The sequence below is a fragment of the Rhipicephalus sanguineus genome, chromosome 4, assembly GCF_013339695.2.
Source record: "Rhipicephalus sanguineus isolate Rsan-2018 chromosome 4, BIME_Rsan_1.4, whole genome shotgun sequence".
Classification (NCBI taxonomy): Eukaryota; Metazoa; Arthropoda; class Arachnida; order Ixodida; family Ixodidae; genus Rhipicephalus; species Rhipicephalus sanguineus.
Genome location: NC_051179.1, coordinates 187953068 through 187974977, shown reverse-complemented (window position 1 = coordinate 187974977; position 21910 = coordinate 187953068). Strand labels below are relative to the sequence as shown.

At 44.8% G+C, this 21910-nt stretch overlaps 1 protein-coding gene across 1 annotated transcript in view; it reads right to left on the bottom strand.

The window, feature by feature from the left end:
- The window catches only part of LOC119390968 (focadhesin), a 395558-nt gene that overhangs the window by 36104 nt on the left and 337544 nt on the right, over window positions 1–21910 (bottom strand). Inside the window, exons 31-32 of the mRNA XM_037658681.2 lie at window positions 15492–15607; window positions 9567–9698 (exon numbers count right to left, since the gene is read on the bottom strand). Of these exons, the coding sequence (XP_037514609.1) occupies window positions 9567–9698; window positions 15492–15607 (248 nt within the window). The remainder of the gene's footprint in view (window positions 1–9566; window positions 9699–15491; window positions 15608–21910) is intronic.

Here is a 21910-nt window from a genome sequence, read left to right as displayed (position 1 = left end):
TAGAAGCGAAAGCAGATGGCTGTTGCGTAGTTAGCGTTGCGGGTCGCGGGCGCCGAGAAACCTCGCTGCATTGACGTTATCACACTAAACGCACGTGTACGATACAGCAAGCGTAGCGCGGTTGTAACCATACTGCACGCGTTTATTAGGCGACTGCTGTGTCGGCGGCTGGTGGTCCCGACGAGGGAAGCAGACGAAGACGACCGGCTCGACGAACGCGGCCGGCGGGGACGCCGTCCAGCCCCGAACACGCGGTTTGGCGCGAAGCGCCGAAGAAAAGAAGCACGTCCGCTCACAACGAGTACTGCTCACACACTCCTTTTATTTACAAGTGCGCCTGTAGAATAACGACACCAGAGCGGCGCCCCCTGGCATCTTACAAGGCATTTTCGAAACAGAAACCGAAACACAACAGCGACCACCCAACGCGCCTCCGTCCGCTGCCAGGACCGCTAGAGCATCGCGGAGTGCGCATCGCTTGCATGAAGCTCGTCATCGCTGCGTAATCGAACTAGCTACTCGCCGCATCTGTGCACGATCTGGAGCGAAGTGGGTACGAACAACATTCCCACGATAAATGCGCGCGTGCGTCACAGCAAGCGGCCCGGTAGTGACGGCGTGAGCTGAGTAGGCGACACGCTGCACGCAACTAGCCGGGAGACGATCGGCTCCACGCGGCCGTACCGCGTTTCACTGGAACTGTGTCAGTTTTCGTTTAGTAGCAGATCGCGGTTAGACGCAGGCACATATACCACGGAAAGCAGACACTGTCCGTTCTGTCGCTATGTCGGTCACTGCGTTGACCGCGTATCCCGGCCCCTGCAATAGTTTCGAAATGCTCTTCGGCGTCGCCACTACGCGCTATCGGGCAGTCGTGCAAGTGTGCCAGGATCTTTTCTCCACTTTGGCAAAAAGAAAGAAAAGGCTTTGCGGTGGGTACCTTAGGCAATATTTGCTGTGGCACTCTACTTATTTGCTGGCGGCGATGGCGTACGCTAGGAGATGCAAACTTGTACTTCGTGTTTAATGCGTACTACCGTTTAGTGCGTAGTTATGCCGCGTTCCCGGCAGGTACGTATTAACGAGGTTTCACTGTACTGTAAATCATGCATAAAAAACGCAAGACAACACATTGCAAAACCTTGCCAATATGAAAATCAGCGTAGTCCTATGATTTATAACACCAGGCAGCACAAAGGCGATTCCACAAAAGATCAAACATGCATGACTGCTCAATATTTTTTTTTTTATATCTTAGGCGGCCATATTCAAAGTGCACGGAACTGGAAATGTTATCCCATAAAGACATTCCAAGTGCACAAAAAGAAATATATGAAGGTGGCAGCGTGGGCGTCCTGCAATATTCTCTGCAATATTCTGATCACTGCAATATTGTCTCGTTTCCTGGCCGAATTTAATGCGAACAATAAATATTGGGTAGAAATTTTTTCTGTTGACTGCAGTAAGCATCACTGTGAATTACATTTACGCTTTCCTTATGCTGTACACAAAAGAAAAGAAATGGCAGACATGGCCCAAAGAAAAAGGTTTGCTAACTTTGATGAGACCTGGTGCATTTTCTATTTCACACAGAAACTTAAAAAAAAAGTAAAATATCGAACTAAGTCTTTGCAACATTCCTGAATATCATCTTCATAACTACACTAGAAAAAACAAAAAATTATTCAGAAAGCGAGCTTTTTCAAAAAAAAAAAACTCATTTTCAAAAAATAAAAAATATAAAAATGTAGGTCCCAATTTAACAAAAATTTTGGATCAAAGTCCTCTTATGGCAGTCAAAACATGGCTTAAATATTATGTGTCCTCATTTTCTTTGTTTACAATATATACCGGGCCGAAGTGGCCTTTGCTGGTTATCAGCTTGCATTACACGTAAATCTAGTTTTAATCATTTTGCTGCAGCAGAACTTTGTTCTGGTGTCTTGTCTTCAAAAAAAAAAATGTATTCTCAGATTTTATTTGTGCCTAGCATGTGCGGGGATTGGCAACTGCTGTCCTCTAAAGTGCTAATGCGTACACGGTTTGCAGCTTAGCACCTCAACTTACCCCTCCATTATTCACTGGCAAACGGCATGCGAGGCATTGCAAGTAGTACATGTTTTAGCTTACTTTGCCGCAACTCACCTCGTATACACAACAAAACATCTGTATGCAGTGGTAAGCCTGCTTAATCCGTAAATAAATTTCACAATCAGCAGGTGCGTTGTTAGACAGGTGCTTTTTCACTGCCTGCTTCCATTACTTTACGTGCATTGGATACCGTAACCATTTTCAGCATTTGACGCACACTGTGCATAAACAAGATTTCTAAGAAATTATCTCAGTTACTTCCCGAGCCATTTATTCCGTTTTCCGCATCACTAACAGATAACGTCTTCCTGTGTCCCCTCGACCTTTACCTCTATGTTTCAGCTGTTGGAAAACGTGCAGTGCAGCATGATTAAGCCAAAGGTTACAGAAGCTGCCTAATTTATGGTGTTTTGTCGCCAGTTTGCTAACACGCTTTTCCACGTCGAGAACAGCAAAGGGCCCTTGCGGTGCCAGATGGACATTATCCTTTCACAACGTGTGTGGCCTACACATGATCACAGTGAAAGGCTTTAGACAGCCTTTATCATAAAACGTGCAACCGTGAGCTGATCCGGAGGCACTGTCGTGACAGCAGTGCAGAAGTGAGAGAACGAGTGTGGCACTGTTCAGTACAAACCTTTCAGCTTGGTCTAGCTGTGCAAGCCACAGGCTTGTGCAGCAAAACATAGTTCCAGGTATAACTACCACACAATTGGCAGAGCTGAGACATTTGCGCTTGCTTGGCACGTGTTATGTCACATCAATGCATGATATTTTTATTTTTCTTTATGTTGTGTCGCATTTATGTCGTGTGCCTTTAATTGTTGTATCAGTAACCACCAGTAACTGTGGTTACAAATCAACATGGCAGCACTCATGCAGACACAACCACCCGCTTCGATCCGAACTTGCGCTTGCTATTCGCCCACTGCACTGACAGCAACAAATAAATGGTGAAATGAACCATTGCTTTGTGCCATCCCACACTGAGGACAAAGCATCAGGTACATTTTGTCATTATTTACGAGATCAGCTGTTTGTTTAACCACGCCTGCTAAGCCTTATGCACCGAGAATTTCATAATGGTTCTTGGAATTAGAGCAATATAGTCACGAATACATTGCTGCCGAAGCGTCAGCACATTAGTCTTATGGAAATACAAGCGTCAATTTGTAACTTACGGGCCACACAGCACACGATGACGACTTGGTCAATTCGAGACGGAGGGCACCAGCTGCGATGGGTGCAGCCATTTTTTTTTTTTCGCCGATGCCGTCTGTTCACTTTACTTGCCCTACACGTGCGCGCAGACGGGAGATGGTGAGCAGAATGACGTGATGCGGATGAATACATGTGGAGGGGCTAATCACTCTTCCTATTGGCTAAGGGGCCCTGTAGCTTTCACAGTGCTGAAGGGAACTTTTGAGATGGGAGCATAGGTCTCAGCATTCTGTGCCAGTTATTCATGCATTCAAAAGAAGGTCGCTAAGAAAAGAAATTTGTGGCGTAAATGCTCTTTTTCATTGTCGTTTGCTGTCTACTTGTGGAAGCTAAGGCCATCGGCTGAGGATATTCGTGACAGTGCCGAGGTCTGCCAGTGCTGCTCCACACGCCTCAAGAAAATCCTGTCTACATCTGGTAAAAACCTCTGTGAAGCGCACCAGGCAATTCTTCAGGAAGAAGCGAGTTTCAACTTGAACAGATATGTCCTCTGATGTTTCAACAATAAGCCACCATAAAAGAATGATATAACAGAAATGGAAAATCGGCCAAGATTGACGAAGACATGCTCAACTTTAAAAAGCGCTGCACACGGAAGTATCAGTGCGCCTGAACTGTTGGTCGGACGTTGCAGTGCGTATGCTGCCTGGTAAAATAGCATGACGCAAGCAAATGAAGCTTCAAGGTCGTATCTCTGTTTTCAATCATTGTGCTACCACAAGAAAAAAAAAAAAGAAGCATTCAAAAGCCAGATCGAGCTGTCGCAACATACATGCTTAGAATTGGCGCGAGAAGCATGACATATAACAAGATAATGATCCGTACACGAGGTCAAGGTTAAACTTAGCAGATGTACAAGCTAGGCATGACTACTTATCCAAGGACGAACAGCCCAAATAAGAAGGACTCTGTGTCAGTCATCACGAATGGCCAGAGAGAGTATGTCTCAAAGCAGCTTATAACACATCCTGTCCACGTCTTTTACTCTCCCCTTCTCTCGAGGCACCACAGATTTTCAAAGCAGCTCACATCAATACATGGCTTGTCAAAGCTTTATAGTCTATGTCCAAAATTAATGCTGCTTGCACCACAACAAGAGGTTTGTATTTGTGTTTACTGCACTAATGCCAGCATAGAGATCTTATTGGTCAAAGACTCAGAAGCATTATGCCTTTGTAGCTCCTCAATCACAGATTGTATGTTGGATGAATGCGAGCATTGTCCATGCAGTGATGGAACCGACATATTGCTCTTTGGTAGAGATGGGCGAATATTCGGGCGTTTCGAATATTCGAACGAATATTACAGCATTCGAATTCGCTTCCATACGAATTTAGATTATTCGAAATGAACGAATATATGTATACATTTGACCGCACATAACCCCCTGTAAAGGTGATTTCACTGCAGCGTCTGGTTGCTCTGCCGTGAAACAACCCATCCAGGGGAAATCTGCACTGCCGCGAAGCCACACTTCAAGGTTAAATGTACATATTTGTGAAAGCTTAAAAGCGTGTTATATGGGCTTATATGCGCTAAGTATAGTGATTTTTAAATTGTAACATATTTCACCACTTATAAGTTGCACCCTACTGCTATTCAAATCTTTGTACTATTCGAGGCTGCTTCATTTCAAACAAGAAAAGTGACATTCACTCATACCTAGTTCCAATCCTTAAAAATATTGTGCAAGGGTCATGACAAAAATGCTAATTTTTCTTAATATTAAGCGGTAAATACTATTCGAACTATTCGATTCGAAATTATTCGACCAAATCACTATTCGCTTCAGATTTGCTTCGAACCTCAAATTCACTCTTCGCCCATGCCTACTTTTTGGAGCAGCCTTAAGTGTCTTCAGAGCAGATGGCAAGATATTCTTTACAATTCCTGGAGTCTAAAGCATCGTTTAAGCATCTCATAAATATTAATATTTATTATCAAACATATTGCACATACAATAATCACGGAAAATTGTAAGCAACAAATAATTCAGCAGATGGATGGTCATTGAACACTAAGTATAAGTTTGAGCTACATATATTTAAAATACCAGTAATTCTTGCAGAAATCATATAAAAGCGAGAGAGCTGAGCATCAAATTATAATAGTAGCCACAATGACATGTAACTATCGTCAAAGCAGCGTTTATAATAGATACGGGATCAAAGCAATATGTTATTTTCATATTTCCCCAAAATAGCCAGCATCGAAAATTACAAAAAAAAAAAAAAATCCGACTAAACAAGCTACACACTAAAATGCCAGTTCTTGTGGCATAAATGGGGGCCTAAGCTGATAAAATGGTAAATGTGATCAGTCACACATCAGAGTTGTCACAGCAGAAGCTAGTAATCTGTACGATATCAAACTACTCTCACGCAAATATCACCAAATAGTCTGCTTGTCAGGCACAAAATATAGAGCTAAATCACACATACGAGGGGTGATCAAAAAGTTTGGAACTCGCATGCCAGGAAAACTGCCAGACCCTGGCGAAAATAATCTCCCCTCACACTAATGCACTTTACCCATTTTTGCGAGCACTTGTGGCATTTTCAATATGCTAGTATGCAGCTAGTATGTAGCTGGTAAGCAAGCCGCTTACTTACATACTAGGATGGTAGTATATACAGCTTGTTTTAGGGGTGAAGCTCCTTAAGCCGTAGGTCTGTCCTTCCTCTGTGACCGGTTTGTAACCACTCGTCAATGTCGTCGTCTTCTTCTACTGCATACCAGAATGCGCGTTTCTCACGAGCTAGTATGCAGTTCTGGTATGCAGTAGAAGAAGAAGACGACGTTGACGAGTGACACTCTCGTGCGTGTTCGCCTGTGTGGTGTTCTTTCTTCTTTACTATGTCGTGGGTCTGTCCTTCGTCTGTGGCCGGTTCGTAACCACCTAGTTGTATGACTCACTCAGCAGGTGGCACTAGTGTGAGTGACGTCATGATGACGTCACACGCATGTGACTGACGCAATAAAAGGCAATCGCTCTTGACGCGCTTCCTCTTTCGCAGCGAGTCACCGGATGGAGCAGGTGGCTGTAGACAGTAGACGAACAAAATAAAAGTTGATTTGTACATACGCACACAGTCTCACGTCTTTCTTAATGATGTAATGGGCAAACTTTCACGGGAGGGTTACGGTTTTACCGATGATCTCCCCCTCTCGAGCTTCGCCCACTTATCATCATTCATTCCGTGGATATGGCGTGATTTTTTTGGTTTCGTTTAGGCTCGCTGGACGGTCACATGGTCTAAGCTCATTGTATTTAGTTTCCCAAAGCCATTTCGGAGCAGGTTCGGGGTAGTTACTAACAAATATTACACTCTGGAGCAGGATGGAGCAGCATTTCTCTTTTGGAGCAGTTTGGAGCAATTGGAGGAGCACTTCCATCACTGCCCATGGAGTGAACGCCTCACTTTGACTCGTCCGTGAACTGTTGATGAGAACGAGGTCAGGGTTGCTGTTTGGAAAAAAGGTGACTTGACAAAGAGGATGACGTGTCTAACTTTCTCCCTGAAAAAGCTCGTCAGTCAAAGTGAGCTAACACATGTACTGGCGGTGCCTCACTTGCTCTTCACTAGTGAATTATTGAGAGGTAAGTTGAAGTCGTAGGCTGCAAAATGTGTATGCATTAGCCCTTAGAGGGTGGCAGCCCCCCAACTTGCATATGCTAGACACAAATAAAATCTGAGAATACACATTTTTTTGAAGCCAAGCCACCAGAGTGACGTTCTGTTAAAGAAAAATTATTAAAACTGTAGACTTACGCACAATATGAAATGACAAACAACCAGCAAAGGCGTTGAATACAGCATGCTCATCAAGGGCTACTTTGGCCCGTTATGTTTTGTTAACAATGTGAATAAGGACACATCATATTAAACCCACGTTTTGACTGACATAAGGGGACTTTGATCCAAAATTATGGTAGGAATTGGGACAGAGTTTATTCTATTTTTTGAAAATGAGCTTTTTTTTCGAAAACTTGCTTTATTAACGTTTTTCTTTTCTTCTTTCGCACTGATTGTAGGAAGACAACATTTTGTGGGTATGTCGCAAAGACTTTGTTCTACATTAGACACCTCTTTGAAGTGTGAAATAGACAAAAAAATTAAGGCCCAACCATAAGCAAACTTTTCTGGGGAGGGGGGGACCGCGTTCTGTCATTTTTTACATTTTTTGTTCTTTTCATGAACAGCACAAGGAAAGTATGGATGTAATTCACAGTGATGCTTATTAAAGTCAGCAGAAAAGATTTTTGACACATTCAATCTAAAAGTATTGCAGCAAGCAATAACTGGTTGCCCACACCACCACCTTCAAATATTTTTTCAGCGTGATGGGAATGTTTGCAGCGCAGAAAATTTTTGGTTTTATGCACTCTGAATATGGCTATGAAACATAAAAAAAATAATAGACAAAACGAAAATATTGAGCGTACATGCATGTTTGATCTCTCTAGGGATTACCCACCTTCATTTTTAAACACTTTAGAATTAAGAAATGGCGTCGACATTGCACACATATCATTGCAAGAGGTTCATGAGATATTCTAATGGCATCCTTTCATATTATCTGATTTCAGAATAGACTTTGCTCAAGTTGTTTCGCACACTTCCCTATTTTTACAAGTGCATCATTTTTTAAATAAAATTTGTTTCATCTCGCTAAAACTGTTTAACACAAAGGTTTCCTCTTAATCTACAGCTCGAGAGTCTTCCGACAAAGTGCAACATTTTTGCTTTACGCACTGTCCGTTGCCGTCATTCCAAGGGGGCAGTCAGCCCATAAGCTACTCACTGCAATAGCTTTCTTTGACTGCTTCCTTCCACTGAAAGATAAATAAAGCATTCAATTGAAAATGAAGTTAATTAAAATAACCACTGTGCAGCACGACCAAATGAATCCGACAGATAACTGGGCCAAGGCGAGCATAGGGCAGTGGTTCTCAAAAGGGGTGCACGAAGCCATTTTTGGGGGTTTGTGAAAGCCATCCTCAGAAAAAAAAAAGAGATTTTTGGAGGCACACTATGTCCCGTGACAGCGGCCCTTTCTGAGTTTCTTTATGCTTCACCGCATAACATTTTTGCATTTTGGCGGAGGTGACCCCCTTCTCCATGAAATGACTGTAAAGCTTCTGTCGCAGTTTTCTACGACATATGCATGCGAGCATACTTTTTTTCTAGGCTTGCATATTTGAAGAGCAAATGCAGCTAGAAACAGGCTGAATGTGGCTGCAGACCGCACAACTTACTGACAAGCTGTTGAGAATGAATTGGCGTGGCACTTAAGTTTGACCATTCTTTTCCAGGGAAAAATAAAAGGCACCTATTTTACGTTGCATGCCGCGTTAATTTATGACCCCCCCCCCTTTTCTTTCACCCCTTGTGGAGCGGTGGATGTGAGGAGGGCCAAGGGTCCCTCATCGCTTCCACCGCTCCACAAGGGGTCCCCGAAACATCCACGGCCGAGAACCTCTGGCATAGGGGATGTTAATGGTTGTACTTTCCTGTAGTGCAGTAATTGTGACGTAAGTTTAAATGAATCAAAGTGGATGAAAAATAACCCTTTCTGTCGGTGGGCTCCGAATCCACAACCTTTGAATTATACGTCCAATGCTCTACCAAATGAGCTACGATGGAAGGCGCTTGCCCGTTCACTTTGTTGGGTATTTCTGTGCGTGTAAACCCTAGGAGGTAGCCCAAGTGGCGAGTGTGGAACACTCTTCTGCAGCTACAGTGGACGAGTATGAACTGTAGGCAACATTCACGGCGACCTGCAAACGCTTTGATTAGATTCTTTTCCGCTGTTGCGTACCTTTTCCAGTAGTTAGTCGGCGTTTGTGGTGTTTTGACTTCCCTTTTGTGTCTGTGTTTGCAAGCCCAGTCTGTTTAACATTAGTACCTACCAATTAGCTCAGCTCTCTGTTATTGTAAAGCTACTTTTGCTATTTATTTTTGTGGTGTATAAATTTACTGCACATACACATAGGTAATGTACAAGTCCAGCTGGCACTGTTTGAAAATTGGCAGGTGCAACAGTGGAACTCCTATCTCGATACATTGGATGACGTTGATCAAAAATATCGGTCGACTTTCTTTGGCCACAAATATAGGTCAATAGCCAATTATGGGCCACATTTGCTGAAAAAAAGAAAAGGTGGACCTATATTTGAATAAATACAGCAGGACAAAAGCTTGTGTGACACTAATGGCTTACACAAAGCTCCCTGTCCAGGTTTCACCCACCTGGAGAATCACTAGACCTCCTGGCTTAAGGGCACGGACAGCGGCCAGCTCCAGGAAAGGCCCCAACTTGCTGCGTGGTGCTGACTTCACAACCGTGGGCAGCCCACACAGCAAGCGCTCCGCAGAAGAGCTCTGCACACAAATTGGTGAAAAAACACTGGGCACTTGCAAGGTATTGTGACCAGGATCGCCAAAGAAGTGTGTGACAAAACTTCAATGGCATTTACAACCTTTGTCCGTAAAGTTTCAAGACTGATTTATTTTCTCCTCTAGAAATGGTTCTCCAAAACAAATCTTGGTGCATATGTGTAGCGCCATCTTTTCGGGCTAACCTGAGCTATTTATGCTAATTGCTGTGGCAGCCGCTAGATGGCACTACATGTAGAAAATTACGTTGCCACTAGTAGTCTGCGCATTCTACAGTCGAACACGGATATATCGAACTCGAAGGGGATCGCGAATATGTTCGCTATATGAAAAATTCAATATAAAAAAATACAGGCCCCGAGACCTTACCAGTGGCGGACGATCACCTACAATCGGCGCATTCAAGAATTGACAACTGATTCCGCACACACGATGCAACAGAACGTTTTATTTGCGTGAAAAAAAAAATCGCTTATCTTGGCCTGCTTTTTCGTGTTCAAAATGAAGTTGAAGACGCTGGCCTCGATCTTATCGAGGCTGTCCAGGTGCGACAGCCCGGTTCCCTCCATGTAGCCGCAACAACGGCAAATCAAGCCGAATGCTGCCGCCACTTCAGCGGTGGAGTATGCGCTTGTAGCCGCCGCCTCGTCCGGACGATCTTCTTCGTCACTTGAGCTATCGGCCTGGGCATCCTGGGTCCCTGCGACCGCAGCTACCATGTCCTCGTCAGCGAGGCTCACAACAGCCTGAACATTGCAGTCCGCTTCCACAAAATTGTCCGCTGACATTTCGGGTGGAACAGCAGCCGGGAAGAGGGAACCAGGCATAGGTGCCTTTTCTACTTTCCCGTGGGCAGGAGCACGCACACGACAGGCTCCCGACGTTTGCTGCTCCGGCGCCTTTGCCTTGATATCCGTCTTGTTCTTCAACAATGTGCTCTAAGTGCTCCGTGGTATCCCGATGCCGTCCGCCACCGTCGAACTTTTTTCGCCCGCCTCAACACGCTGTATGGCTTTCAACTTCGTCGCAAAGTCAAGGTTCTTGCGCTTCTTGATGCTGGCCATTGCTACACGAGAAGTTGAAAATTCAAGCAGCCCGCAGCGCCTCTGCACAGCAGGCACGCAAAAGAGGAATGCGGTGGTATGCGAAAACTCACGGAAGTGGACTCCAACAAAGCGCTCGTGATCAGTCGCGATGGCGGCGATGGCTATCCGGGCTACCCGGCTACCTGCGAGGGCAGCAGCGATGTACGAAAGGCGCGAGCTGTGGTTGGCTGAGCAATTACGAAAGGCGCGGGCTGTGGTTGGCTGATCAAAACTCATAAAACAGCAACAAAAAAGAAAGAAAGAAAAGGCGAAAGGAGGAGGCCGCCTGCTCCTTCATTCCTGCTCTCCGAGCCGACAGTAACGCAGAGAAAGCATAAGAAAAAGAGAGACAAAAAAAAAAAGAAGAAAAGCCGTTCCACAAGTTGGAGATACAGTCCGAGCCCTCTCGCCCTCACGTTTTGCGAGCGTTTCGGGTGTCAGTGGAGGCGCGGTGCCGCGAAGGTTGCGGGGTGCACCGAGTGCCGAAGCACACCTTCCAGCTCGCGCGCCGTTCGATGTATCTGATGGCGGGTGAAAATACTGTTCGATATAAACGTGCGAATTTCCATACTTTTACAAAGAATTTTCAAGGGGATAATTTACGAGTTCGATATAGCCGAAAATTCTATATATGTGGGTTCGATATATCCGTGTGTGACTGTATTTTGAGTGAATGTGGAGAGATGGACATCCGCCTCGAAAAGTGGGTAAATATGAAATTCTGTGTGAAGCTTGGCAAGACAGGTACACAGACGTATGAGCTTCTTCGTGACGCTTACGGTAACAAGACGTTATTGCGGGTGCGAGTTTTCGAGTGCCACAAGAGGTTCATTTTGGGGAGAACGTCGGTGGAAGACGACACAAGTCAAGGGCGCCCTGCAACCTCACGGAATGAAAAAAAAAAAAAACGTGGCTCTGATCAGGGAGATCAGGAACAGAAAGACCAACATTAGAACAGAAAGAACAACATTAGAGCCTAGTCTGCCTAGGCTCTAATGTTGGCCGTGTTCTTCATATTTCAGTATCATACTCAGTGTGTTTCTTGAGATGCTCTAAGCAGCAGCAACATCAGACTTCTTTTTTCTACGTTTGAATGTGCTGATTGTTGCCAGCTCTTAGGAGAACAGCCAGGTTCTTCTGTGTTACGGCAGCCATAGCCTTAACGAAGGGACATGACAAGCGAATGGCGACCCCGCACAACTGCTGCGACAAGGAATCGTGGAAGAAAGCATGCAATGATGGAGTGTGACTGATGTTTTTTGTCAGTTTCTCCATGCCTCCTGAACACTCTCCTCTCTAGATGTTCAAATGTCATTGGGCAGTGTGCCTACAGGAATACTACGCCTCTATTGAGCATAAATCCAGACACTTGCATCAGGACAGCCTGTTCACTAAGTCTACTGCACAAGCTAGATGAGAGCTGCCTCTTTCTAATAAATAATGTCCCTTATATCTTAATCGACCCTCCAAATGACATCATTCATGTTCATGAATACTTGCCAATTGTAAAATTTATGAAAGTCCCACAGATGCAGCACCATAAGGATGGAAGGGAGAGGAGACAAATTATTATTTTTTCATCGCAGTGACTTTTTCATCAAGCTTGTTGTTGCTGATCTTGCCTTTAGGAGACCGTCTGCATAAAGTTTCTACGCTTTTCAGAATAAAAAAAATTCCAAGGGCGAAACTTTTTCCTGAAATAGTGAAGCATGCCTAAATTTGTAACCTCAGTAGAAAAATTTGGGAGGTTGGCCGGTATACATACAAACGCACCTTTAACTTGCCATGCTCCAGCAACTTCACAGCACGACAATCATTCGCATAGAACCACGAGGAATGCACATAGATGTATTGGTATATTCATGTATTAACAAATGCACATAAATGAAATCCAGACTGCTAACTTGCCACTGCACAGGTATTGTTCAGTTGTGTATACAAGCCACAACTTATGTCTACTAGACTTCATTTATCTAAATGCAATACTTGTGTATGCATGATCACTTTTTTTATAAAAAACTGGACCCAGAATTGAGGGTGTGATCATTACGTGGGGTAAAATCTTCAGAAGAATTTAGGGCTATCAAAGACTTAAACGAGTTGCAGTTCGGTATTCTTATGACAGCCACTATGACCATAACCAAAAAATGGGTTGAAGAAGGCCTTGCTTTGTGATAAATGGACTCACTCACTGTGCTTTCGAATGAATTGCTCCATGGAAAGCCCAGTGCACACAAAGATCACACAAACTGCTAAAAAATAAAATAAAATAATGAAAACCACCTGCTTTGGCGTCTTCAATGCATAACCTATGGTGTGCCAAAAAAACTTAGCTGATAGTTAATGCAGACAGCACTGATGATTGGAAAGGAGATCAAAATCACACAATAAGTATCACCAAAGTTCGCAGAGGTGCACAGTATCTCATCTTTCCTGCTGGTGTCGCTCAAAAGTTCAAAGCTTAACCTTTCCATTCTCAATTTCCTTTCATATGAAACAAGGAAATATTTTTCAAAATGATAAAGAGTGGTGTGATGTAATTTGCGATGTATACGTACCTCCAGTTGGCTGTTGCTATGGCCACTTGTCCATCAATGTTACCAGTGAAGTTCTTGCTTTCAGGACTGCTTTGAAAACTTCGCTGATCCATAGTTTTCTTGTTAAATAACTTCGTGTTCATAAACAGCAATAAATCTATATTCAATAGAAGTCCAAAACTGAAAATGTGTGTGAAGAACAATGAGCAACTTTTGATTAGATCGTCATATCTGATGACACGATGACAGAGGAGAGGCACTTATCGCAAGGGTCAGAGCCAGTAATCGTGCGAAAACAAAGAAGGAATAGACCTTTTCCAAGCAATCCCAGAGTGCCCCTCGGGCGCGCGGAGCACTATGGGAAAAGTGTGTACGCCAAGTGAGCCGGCTGTTTGGTCGCCTTCTGCTCGCTGGCGCCGTGGGATCGGTGGGACCACGAAACGAAACGAACACATTGCTGCTTCTTGACTGTTCTTACATCCTAAGTAGGGCACACATCCAAACGCATCTGCAAGTAGTATCTCTATGCATGAAATGCGAAAGGATTAATGCAGTGCAGTGTAGGTATTACCGAGTGGATATGCATCAGATGCAGCAGTTAAGCAGCATGCGTATTATTGCGTGTCGATACCGTCAAGATGTACTAAAATAAAAACTGGAACGTTGAATTCATGTTTATTCAACGATTACTTGTAATGCACTGATATGAACGAGACACTTCGAATTGCCAGAGGCAGCTTTCCGCTTTAGCATTTAGTTACATGAACACTTCTGTGCCTGCTCACTGCACTTAGCCGCTATGGCCTATCCACAGTGTGCTCCCACGGGAGGAAACATGCGAAAACACAACCGGCGTTTGTAAAACATAACATCTGCAGTTAGTGTAAACGAATGGTGATAAAAGCTTATCTTTTGTTACCTGCGGCACGAGCGACACGCAAGCTGTCTAATCAATGTATCTTATTTTGTTAAATGCCGTCTGCACTCTCTCGTGCAATCTGTAATTATCAGAGCCTCACCTTGTGCTCATTAACAGTGTTGGTGGACGTTGATTCTGAATGGATCCACGATTCACAAATTGCAGTGACCACTCGTGAAAATCGCCTAGGAAACCGAGTTGTATCTTTTTGTTTACTTTATGCCACAGGGCATGCTGGTGCAAAAAAAAATAATAATAATGACGCTTTGGAACTGCTCAGCTGGTCCAACAGTGGCACGCGAGAACACTAGACAGATGGGAATCATAGAGGCCGTCGTAGCTAAACACAGAAGTTCATGACTGAATAATGCAGTATTATGTTACACCTTGTCACATTCACTTGATCGTACAAGTGCTGGCACGGCGCAGGTGGAAAGCTAAAGTGTGGAGCCCGTGCACTCGGCGCGCTGACTGCTGCGACATACACACTTTTCCGATGAGCGCTTGTGCGCCCGTTGGTGGCGCTTGTGTGTCTGAAAAAGGTCTATTAACAGTGGAAGCATGGGACGAAGAAAAGAAAACACGAGGATGGGCGCTAGGGATGTGTTTTCTTTTCCTCGTCCCATGTTTGCACTGTTTGACATGTAATAACTAGCACTTCTTTTGCCACTTGTTCAGTTCAAAACCAAAGAAGTCAAATGTGTCGTGCAATCTTGCACTGCAACATCAATTTCGCAACAGCAAAGCAAGGCCCTTTGTCACTGAGTCATGTAATGCCAGTGGTGATGTAAACATTGTGCGAGAACAGCCTGTTCCCCCTGCTCTCTGCACGGATCACCAACTATGCCCTGTTTCCAGATGTGGTGCACCTAATGCAATCAAAAGAGAACCAATGTAGGACACAACAACTGCACTGCCTATATATCGATGTGCTTAATGGCACAAATCTAGGTCAAAGCACAGCACGTGGTGGCCACCTCACAAAATGGTGAGCATGTTCTGTTCTCACTGCTCCTACCACGTCAATATATTCGGGGTAGATCACTGGGCAGTGTTAAAAAAATCTAATTCTACTGACCAAATACAGGGATGTGACAATTACACAAGTGTGTTTGCTACGTGCGTAACTACGCTTAATCTACTCCACACACTCCAGATAACAAAGACAAAATATACAACCACCATGCAAATGCTTGCCAAGGAAAAAGCTAGCAGCAATATATAAAGCAGCACTCACTGGCAGTGAATGAAGCAGAGGTGGAGCAACGCATGTTGCCAGCAAAGCGGCCATGGCTGGTGAAGAGGAAGCGCTCCGCAGTGCCACACCCAACACCAAATCTGGCAGCCCCGTCTCTGCGCACGAGAGGTGAATCATAAATGCAACCTTCATTTAAATGCCTAGCTTGTGCAGATACGTTCGCAAATTAATTTGAGCCCTTGCAGTTTAACACAGTAACCTTCAGCAGAACTGACTATTGCATGAATTGGTTGTGCCAGGTTTATGTTGAGTAACGCAAAACCAGGAGTTGCTAATTTTCAATAAATGCCCATGTTGCAAGCTTAGTGATGGAAGCGAGTTTTACTTTTTGGAGCAGATTTCGGAGCAGAAAAAGTATCACTTTGAAGCAGCCATAAGTGTTTTCGGAGTGGAAAGAAACACCAGTTTGAAGCAGTTATTGGTGTTTTAGGAGCAGATGGCAAAATATGCCATGCAACTCCTGGAGCTCAAAGCATCGCCGAAGCGTCTCATAAATGTTAATAGTTATTATGAAAGATATTTCGCAGGCAACAATGAATGTAAATTGCAAGAAACCAATAACTAAAAAGATGAATGGTTATTGAATGCACCGTGAAATGAGCTACATATTTAAAATACTAGTACTTTTGGCAAAATGAGATCAAACTGCTAAAGCTGAGCACCACATTATAGAACCCCAGCAACATATAACTATTGCCAAAGCAGCAGTTGATACTCGCTACAAGATCAAAGCAATCTCGGTCATTTTCACAATTCCCCAAAATAGCCTGCCTGTCAAGCTTAAAGAAACAGATAAATGAGCTATATGCTTGATATGCCAGTTCTTGTGGCATAAATGAGATCAGAGCCAATAAAGCTGCATACTAGTAGCATATTAGGATGATGGTACAAAGATTGTTTTCAGTTTTTTTAGGGCTTGGCAGTTAGTCCCAAGGTTAAAGTTCTTCGTCTTCATTTTCTAAGAGCCATTTCAGAGCAGGACAAAGTAAAACGATTGCCGCAGTGCCGTTTCGGAGCAGGTTCGAAGCAATTACTAACAAAAATCACAGTTTAGAGCAGCATGTAGCAGCATTTCTCTTTTGGGGCAGTTTGGAGCAGCACTTTCATCCCTGCAAAGCTCGGAGCTTGTCCCACCATTTCTTAGATTCATCTGTCCTTGCCTTGAGTGAATTGTTACGCAGGGTGAAACAATGAAACTGCATTGTTTGACACCAAATTACTGCATCCTTTTGTTAATTTGAACCTAACCTAAAAAATACCGGCCATGTGTCAGTGCACTTTTTGAGTATGAGCTTCTACAATATTGACGACGAAATTGGATTTCACAGGATAATTGAAAGATGACCGGTTGGCATCAGTGCAACTGGCCAGAATGATGGCCTCAATAACTGCATTGTCTGGCCAAATGGCACTAAAAAGCAACACACTGCAGCTGAGGAAGAGATATCCTCTACTGAGAACACCTACTTTTGGCCTGTGCTGGGAAGATTTAAAAGCAAAAATGGCAGCTCACATTGAACGGTTTCAACTCGTTTCTACAGTGCGCCACTCTTTTCGAAGAAAATTTGTCCAAAAGTTCCTTACACAGTAGAAAAGAACACAACAACAAAACCGTGCCGTGTTCACAAGGACGCACTCTCAGGGCCAGTGTTGTTAACATTGTCATCACAAAATAGTGGTAGAACAAATTCTTGCACGACATGGTTCCAATGAGCCTCTGATTACAAAAATGCATTACAAATTATCGCACATATTAAGCTGGTGGACACAAAGCTGCACCATGTTTTGGCACTGCAGAAAAATGCTTGTAAACAAAGACAAACTGGTGATGTGCTTATGGTTTACATGTACAGTGATGCTACCGAGGACTTCTGATTTGGAGCAATTTTTGGAGCAGCAAAATTTCCGTTTTGGAGCACTTTGGAGCAGCAAAATTTTCATCTTGGAGCACTTTGGAGCAGATAATTTTGCATCTGGGAGCACTCTGCAGCAGCGAATTTTACATCCTGGAGTGCACTACAGAAGCATATTGCAATAACATTCAAGCACTGGAATATTACTATAGGGCTCTTATGAAGGCTAGAAATATTTCGATTCATTGCAAATCTCATCGAAAAAATCATCTCAGGAGAACTCCATACTTCACTCGCTAATGAAAAAATAAGGGCTCATGCAGTTGAGTGTTCTGGATTAACCTCTTCGGCGATTATTTTCGACACTAGCAAATAAACAGAATACCAGATCAATAAAATTGCACTTTATGAAATAACACTCTAAATACATCTATGTGGTTATCAGCAGACATTGTAGACAAACGCCGTGATGTACAGCAGCGCCTCAATGCCAAATAGCCACAGTGTCCCTAATGCATTCCCCTAAGAAAACTCCAAGGCGAAAGCCAGGTTCTTTTTCTTCTCGATCGACGGGTAGATCCTCCCCCTCCTTCTCTGCAAGCTATCTGCACCTCACCTGGTTTTGCGCTAGCTCCATGATCGGCGCACCGATTACGGAAGCAGTGTAAAGCAACGATGTCGTGCTGGCGTCATCACGTGACATCACGATATATGACGCCATGATGACGTCACAAGTTTTGACGATCTATGAAGTGATGATGACGCCATCACATGATTATTTTTTGCGTCAATCGATTGACGCCGCCGACGGTCAATTTTCGTGTTTGATAAAGCATCTGATGCTTTCGCATTAATATTGCGTATTGAACGTTAACAACCTGGCCTTACATACCAAACTGTCCTCCACCATGTCACCTCCTTGCCATGCACGAAACAGCTTCGGTTATCATCCACTTCACAGAGTGAAATGGCTCAACTTTTTTTAAATGTTTGTTGTGATAACAATTATATGGACTCTCTCCGCGGATTTTTGCCGTCGCCATTGCCGAAATTTTCTGTATAAAGACCAAATTAATAACATCACCATGCGCATTCTAGCCGCGGGTAAAAGCTCGCGAGCGCTGGCGACGAACGCGGCTGAAGCGGAGATTAAACTAGCCGGCCGTCTGTCTCCGTCGCACGGACAGCGCATGAGATAACATCTTCCCGCGTGCGGGCCTGCCGTCGATTGCTCATCAAACAGAGAGGAAAGGCCCCGCCCGTCTTTCGTAAGGAGCATGAAAGGACGCCAGGGGAGCGGGGGGGGGGGACCGCATCGTTCGAAGGGTGCAGTCGCTTGCGCGCGCGCCATCTCGAGGCGTCAGGAGACGGCTCGTAAACTTGCTGTGCTCTCAACGCTTACTTCGTGTTTAGAGAACTCAGAGCAAGAAAACGCTTCGGTTCCTGGAGCGGCCATATTCCCTTAAACCAGTGTTTAGTTGAGTTACGCGAGATCTGATACAAAAGAGTTAGCTGCTAGCCTTACTTCGTTTAACAATACAATTTGTTGGTATCGCATTCATTGCTTCGCCCTTCAGCGAAACTGAGTTCTTTTAACCGTCAGCTATTGACCCCCGAAAGCGAGGGGCGGACGTGTAATGTGGGGTAGCCGCTTCACTGTGGGCCGTCAGCGACGGGCCCGCTACTGACAGCTGCGTATTTGCCGCTGCTCCGACCAGGATATATGCTTTTATTAATGAGATGAAATTTTTAAAAAGCAAGCAAAAAATTCGAATTGGAACCCTAGCACGTGAGCTCGAAAGGGCAAGGCCTTTTAGGGGGTATTTACCGCAGAGTGATTAAACTCGGACGTGCTGGTATAAGCAATTACTAAAAAGCTCTTCCGAATAAAGATCCATGGATAAAGTATATCTGAGGAAAAGTGTGAATGCGTTTCCACCGTTCGCGTGCTCTTCCATAAACGCGAAGCAAGGAAAATTCGATATTGTTCCATGTATATACTGCTAGCGATCCCAGATTTCATTCCGCGATGTCCGGAAACAGAAGTGACAGACATTTTAGCAGCACACATGTAGTTATTACTGAACATTGCTTTCCTTACGTGCCGTGCGACGCTTGAAACGAGCTATCAGCAGCGTTTCTAGAACAGATGACGTCCGCCGATGAATCGCCGTCGCACTTTCTCGCTACCGATAGGCCTAGACGTCACGAGCCTCTGCGGAGAGCGCGTTTTGCTGTCAAGCCGACTTGCAGAACAGAAGCTATGTCGGCACCGTGCATGGCATCGTGGCTTACCCGGGACGCACGCGCGAGCGCTATTTATTCAGCGGAATAATTCTTGGTCCATGGTTGCGACTTTGGCAGCCCGAAGATCAAGCTGCACATGTTCTGACGCGCCGGCCGTGCGATTGCCGGTGACAGACGCCCCCAAACCCGAGACTTTGGCGCAGTTTGGTGCAATTTTCGTCGATATTATCAGGATGGCGCAGTAAATACAATTTCGCGCAGTTGGCGCAGGAGTGGAATCACTGCATGTAAATCACCGACCCATTAGCTATCTTTGTGCAGTCGCAATTATTCCAGAGTATCAAGAAAATACAATGGCCTATACGAATAACAACATACTGTGGCCCACAGACAGATAAAATTCCATATGAAGGCAACAACAATGGATAAAAAGTTGTAAATTCTATCCTGTGAAAATTAAGCTTGTTATTTCATCATTTTTGAACTGCCAGAATCATAGGCACACTATGTTTTCCTTGGCAAAGAATTGGAGTGATGAACATTTACTCAACTTTGAAGCTCTAATATGTCTTTAATAATGCTATCCTACCGTAAATCCATTCCTAGTGCATGTACTGGCCACACTGGAATTCGGTTCCATCCTGTAAATCGAAAGTCAGTCTTGCAATCCACAAAGGTGTGCCAAAAGAATAACGCGTATCCAAAGATGTCTGGAATAGGAGGCCAAATAGCAGCAACAAGGAGCATCAGATGTGATTAGCCCATGGAACTTGTGCAAAAGTGCCTTAGGTTTGTCAAATTATCTCATGGATCACAGCATACAGGATATTTTCACTAGTTCTGTATTTGTAGAAATTAGTAGCATTAGCTTTTGTTGCCTGAACCAAACTATGACATCCTCAAATGATGGGTTTAAAATCATACTAGAACCAGAAAACCAAGTGCCAAGTATGCTGTCTTGACTCAGTGCCAGTACTACAGCTGTTGTCCATAAACAGCAACATGTCCAGTGTTGAGGCATGATAAACTGTCACAAATATTACACCAGTTTAGAATGACTCCATGAAGTCTATACGATGTCAGTGGGCCTCATTTTTGTAATTTTGTATATGGATCTTGAGACTCCACTATATGCCGAGTTTTGACCTGGTTCATACAGTTTCAAGAAAAACCTGGGCGCCTAAGTGCCACCAGCAGGAAGAAGAAGCACAAGAGTGCCAACTAGCACAACAACAAATTCAGCCAAGTTTCAAGTTAGTGGAGTTTTACCGTACTATACAGTGAAACCTCGTTAATACGTACCTGCCGGGAACGCGGCATAACTACGCACTAAACAGTAGTACGCATTAACCACCAAGTACAAATTTGCCTCTCCTGGCATACGCCATCGCCGCCAGCAAAGAAAAAAAGTGCCGCAGCAAATATTGCCTAAACTACCCTCTGCAAAGCCTTTTCTTTCTTTTTGCCAAAGTGGAGAAAAGATCCTGGCACTCTCGCACGACTGCCCGATAGCGCGCGGTGGCCGCCACGCGGCCTACGCCAAAGAGCATTTCGAAACTATTACAGGGTCCGGGATACTCAGTGCCCGACATAGCGACAGAACAGACAGTGTCTGCATTCCGTGATATATGTGTATGCGTCTGTGCCGCGATCTACTACTAAACGAAAACGGACACGCGGAACGGCTGCGTGGAGCCGATCGTCTCCCGAGTAGTTGCGTGCAGCGCGTCGCCTACTTGGCTCACGCCGTCACTGCCGGGCCGCTTGCCGTACCGCACGCGCGCATTAGTCGCGGGAGTGTTCTTCGCGCCCGCTTCGCTCCCGACCTTGCACAGATGCGGCGAGTAGCTTGTTCAGATTACGCGGCGATGTCGTGCTTCCTCCGCGACGCTGTAGCGGTCCAGCGGACGGAGGTTCGTTGGGTGGTCGCCTAATAAAAGCGTGCAGTATAGTTACAACAGCGCTATGCTTGCTGTACCGTACGCGTGCGTTTAGCGTGATAGCGTCAATGCAGCGAGATTTCACGGCGTCCGCGCCCCGCAGCGCTCAACTCCGTAACAGCGATCTGCTTTCGTTTCTACAAAGCGGTGCGCGCTTGAACACGGCCCCGCACGAGGTGGCAGCGATCGGCGGCCCAGCACGTTCAGGTTGTGGCCAAATAAAAGCGTGCAGTATGCTTAAAGTAGCGCTGCGCTGCACGCGAGCCCGAGCAGATAGCTGAAGATACTTATTGTGATAAGGTTGTCGGCGCTAAGTCATGCTGGCGCGTTTGTCGGTGGCCGCCGCTTCGCCTTCGTT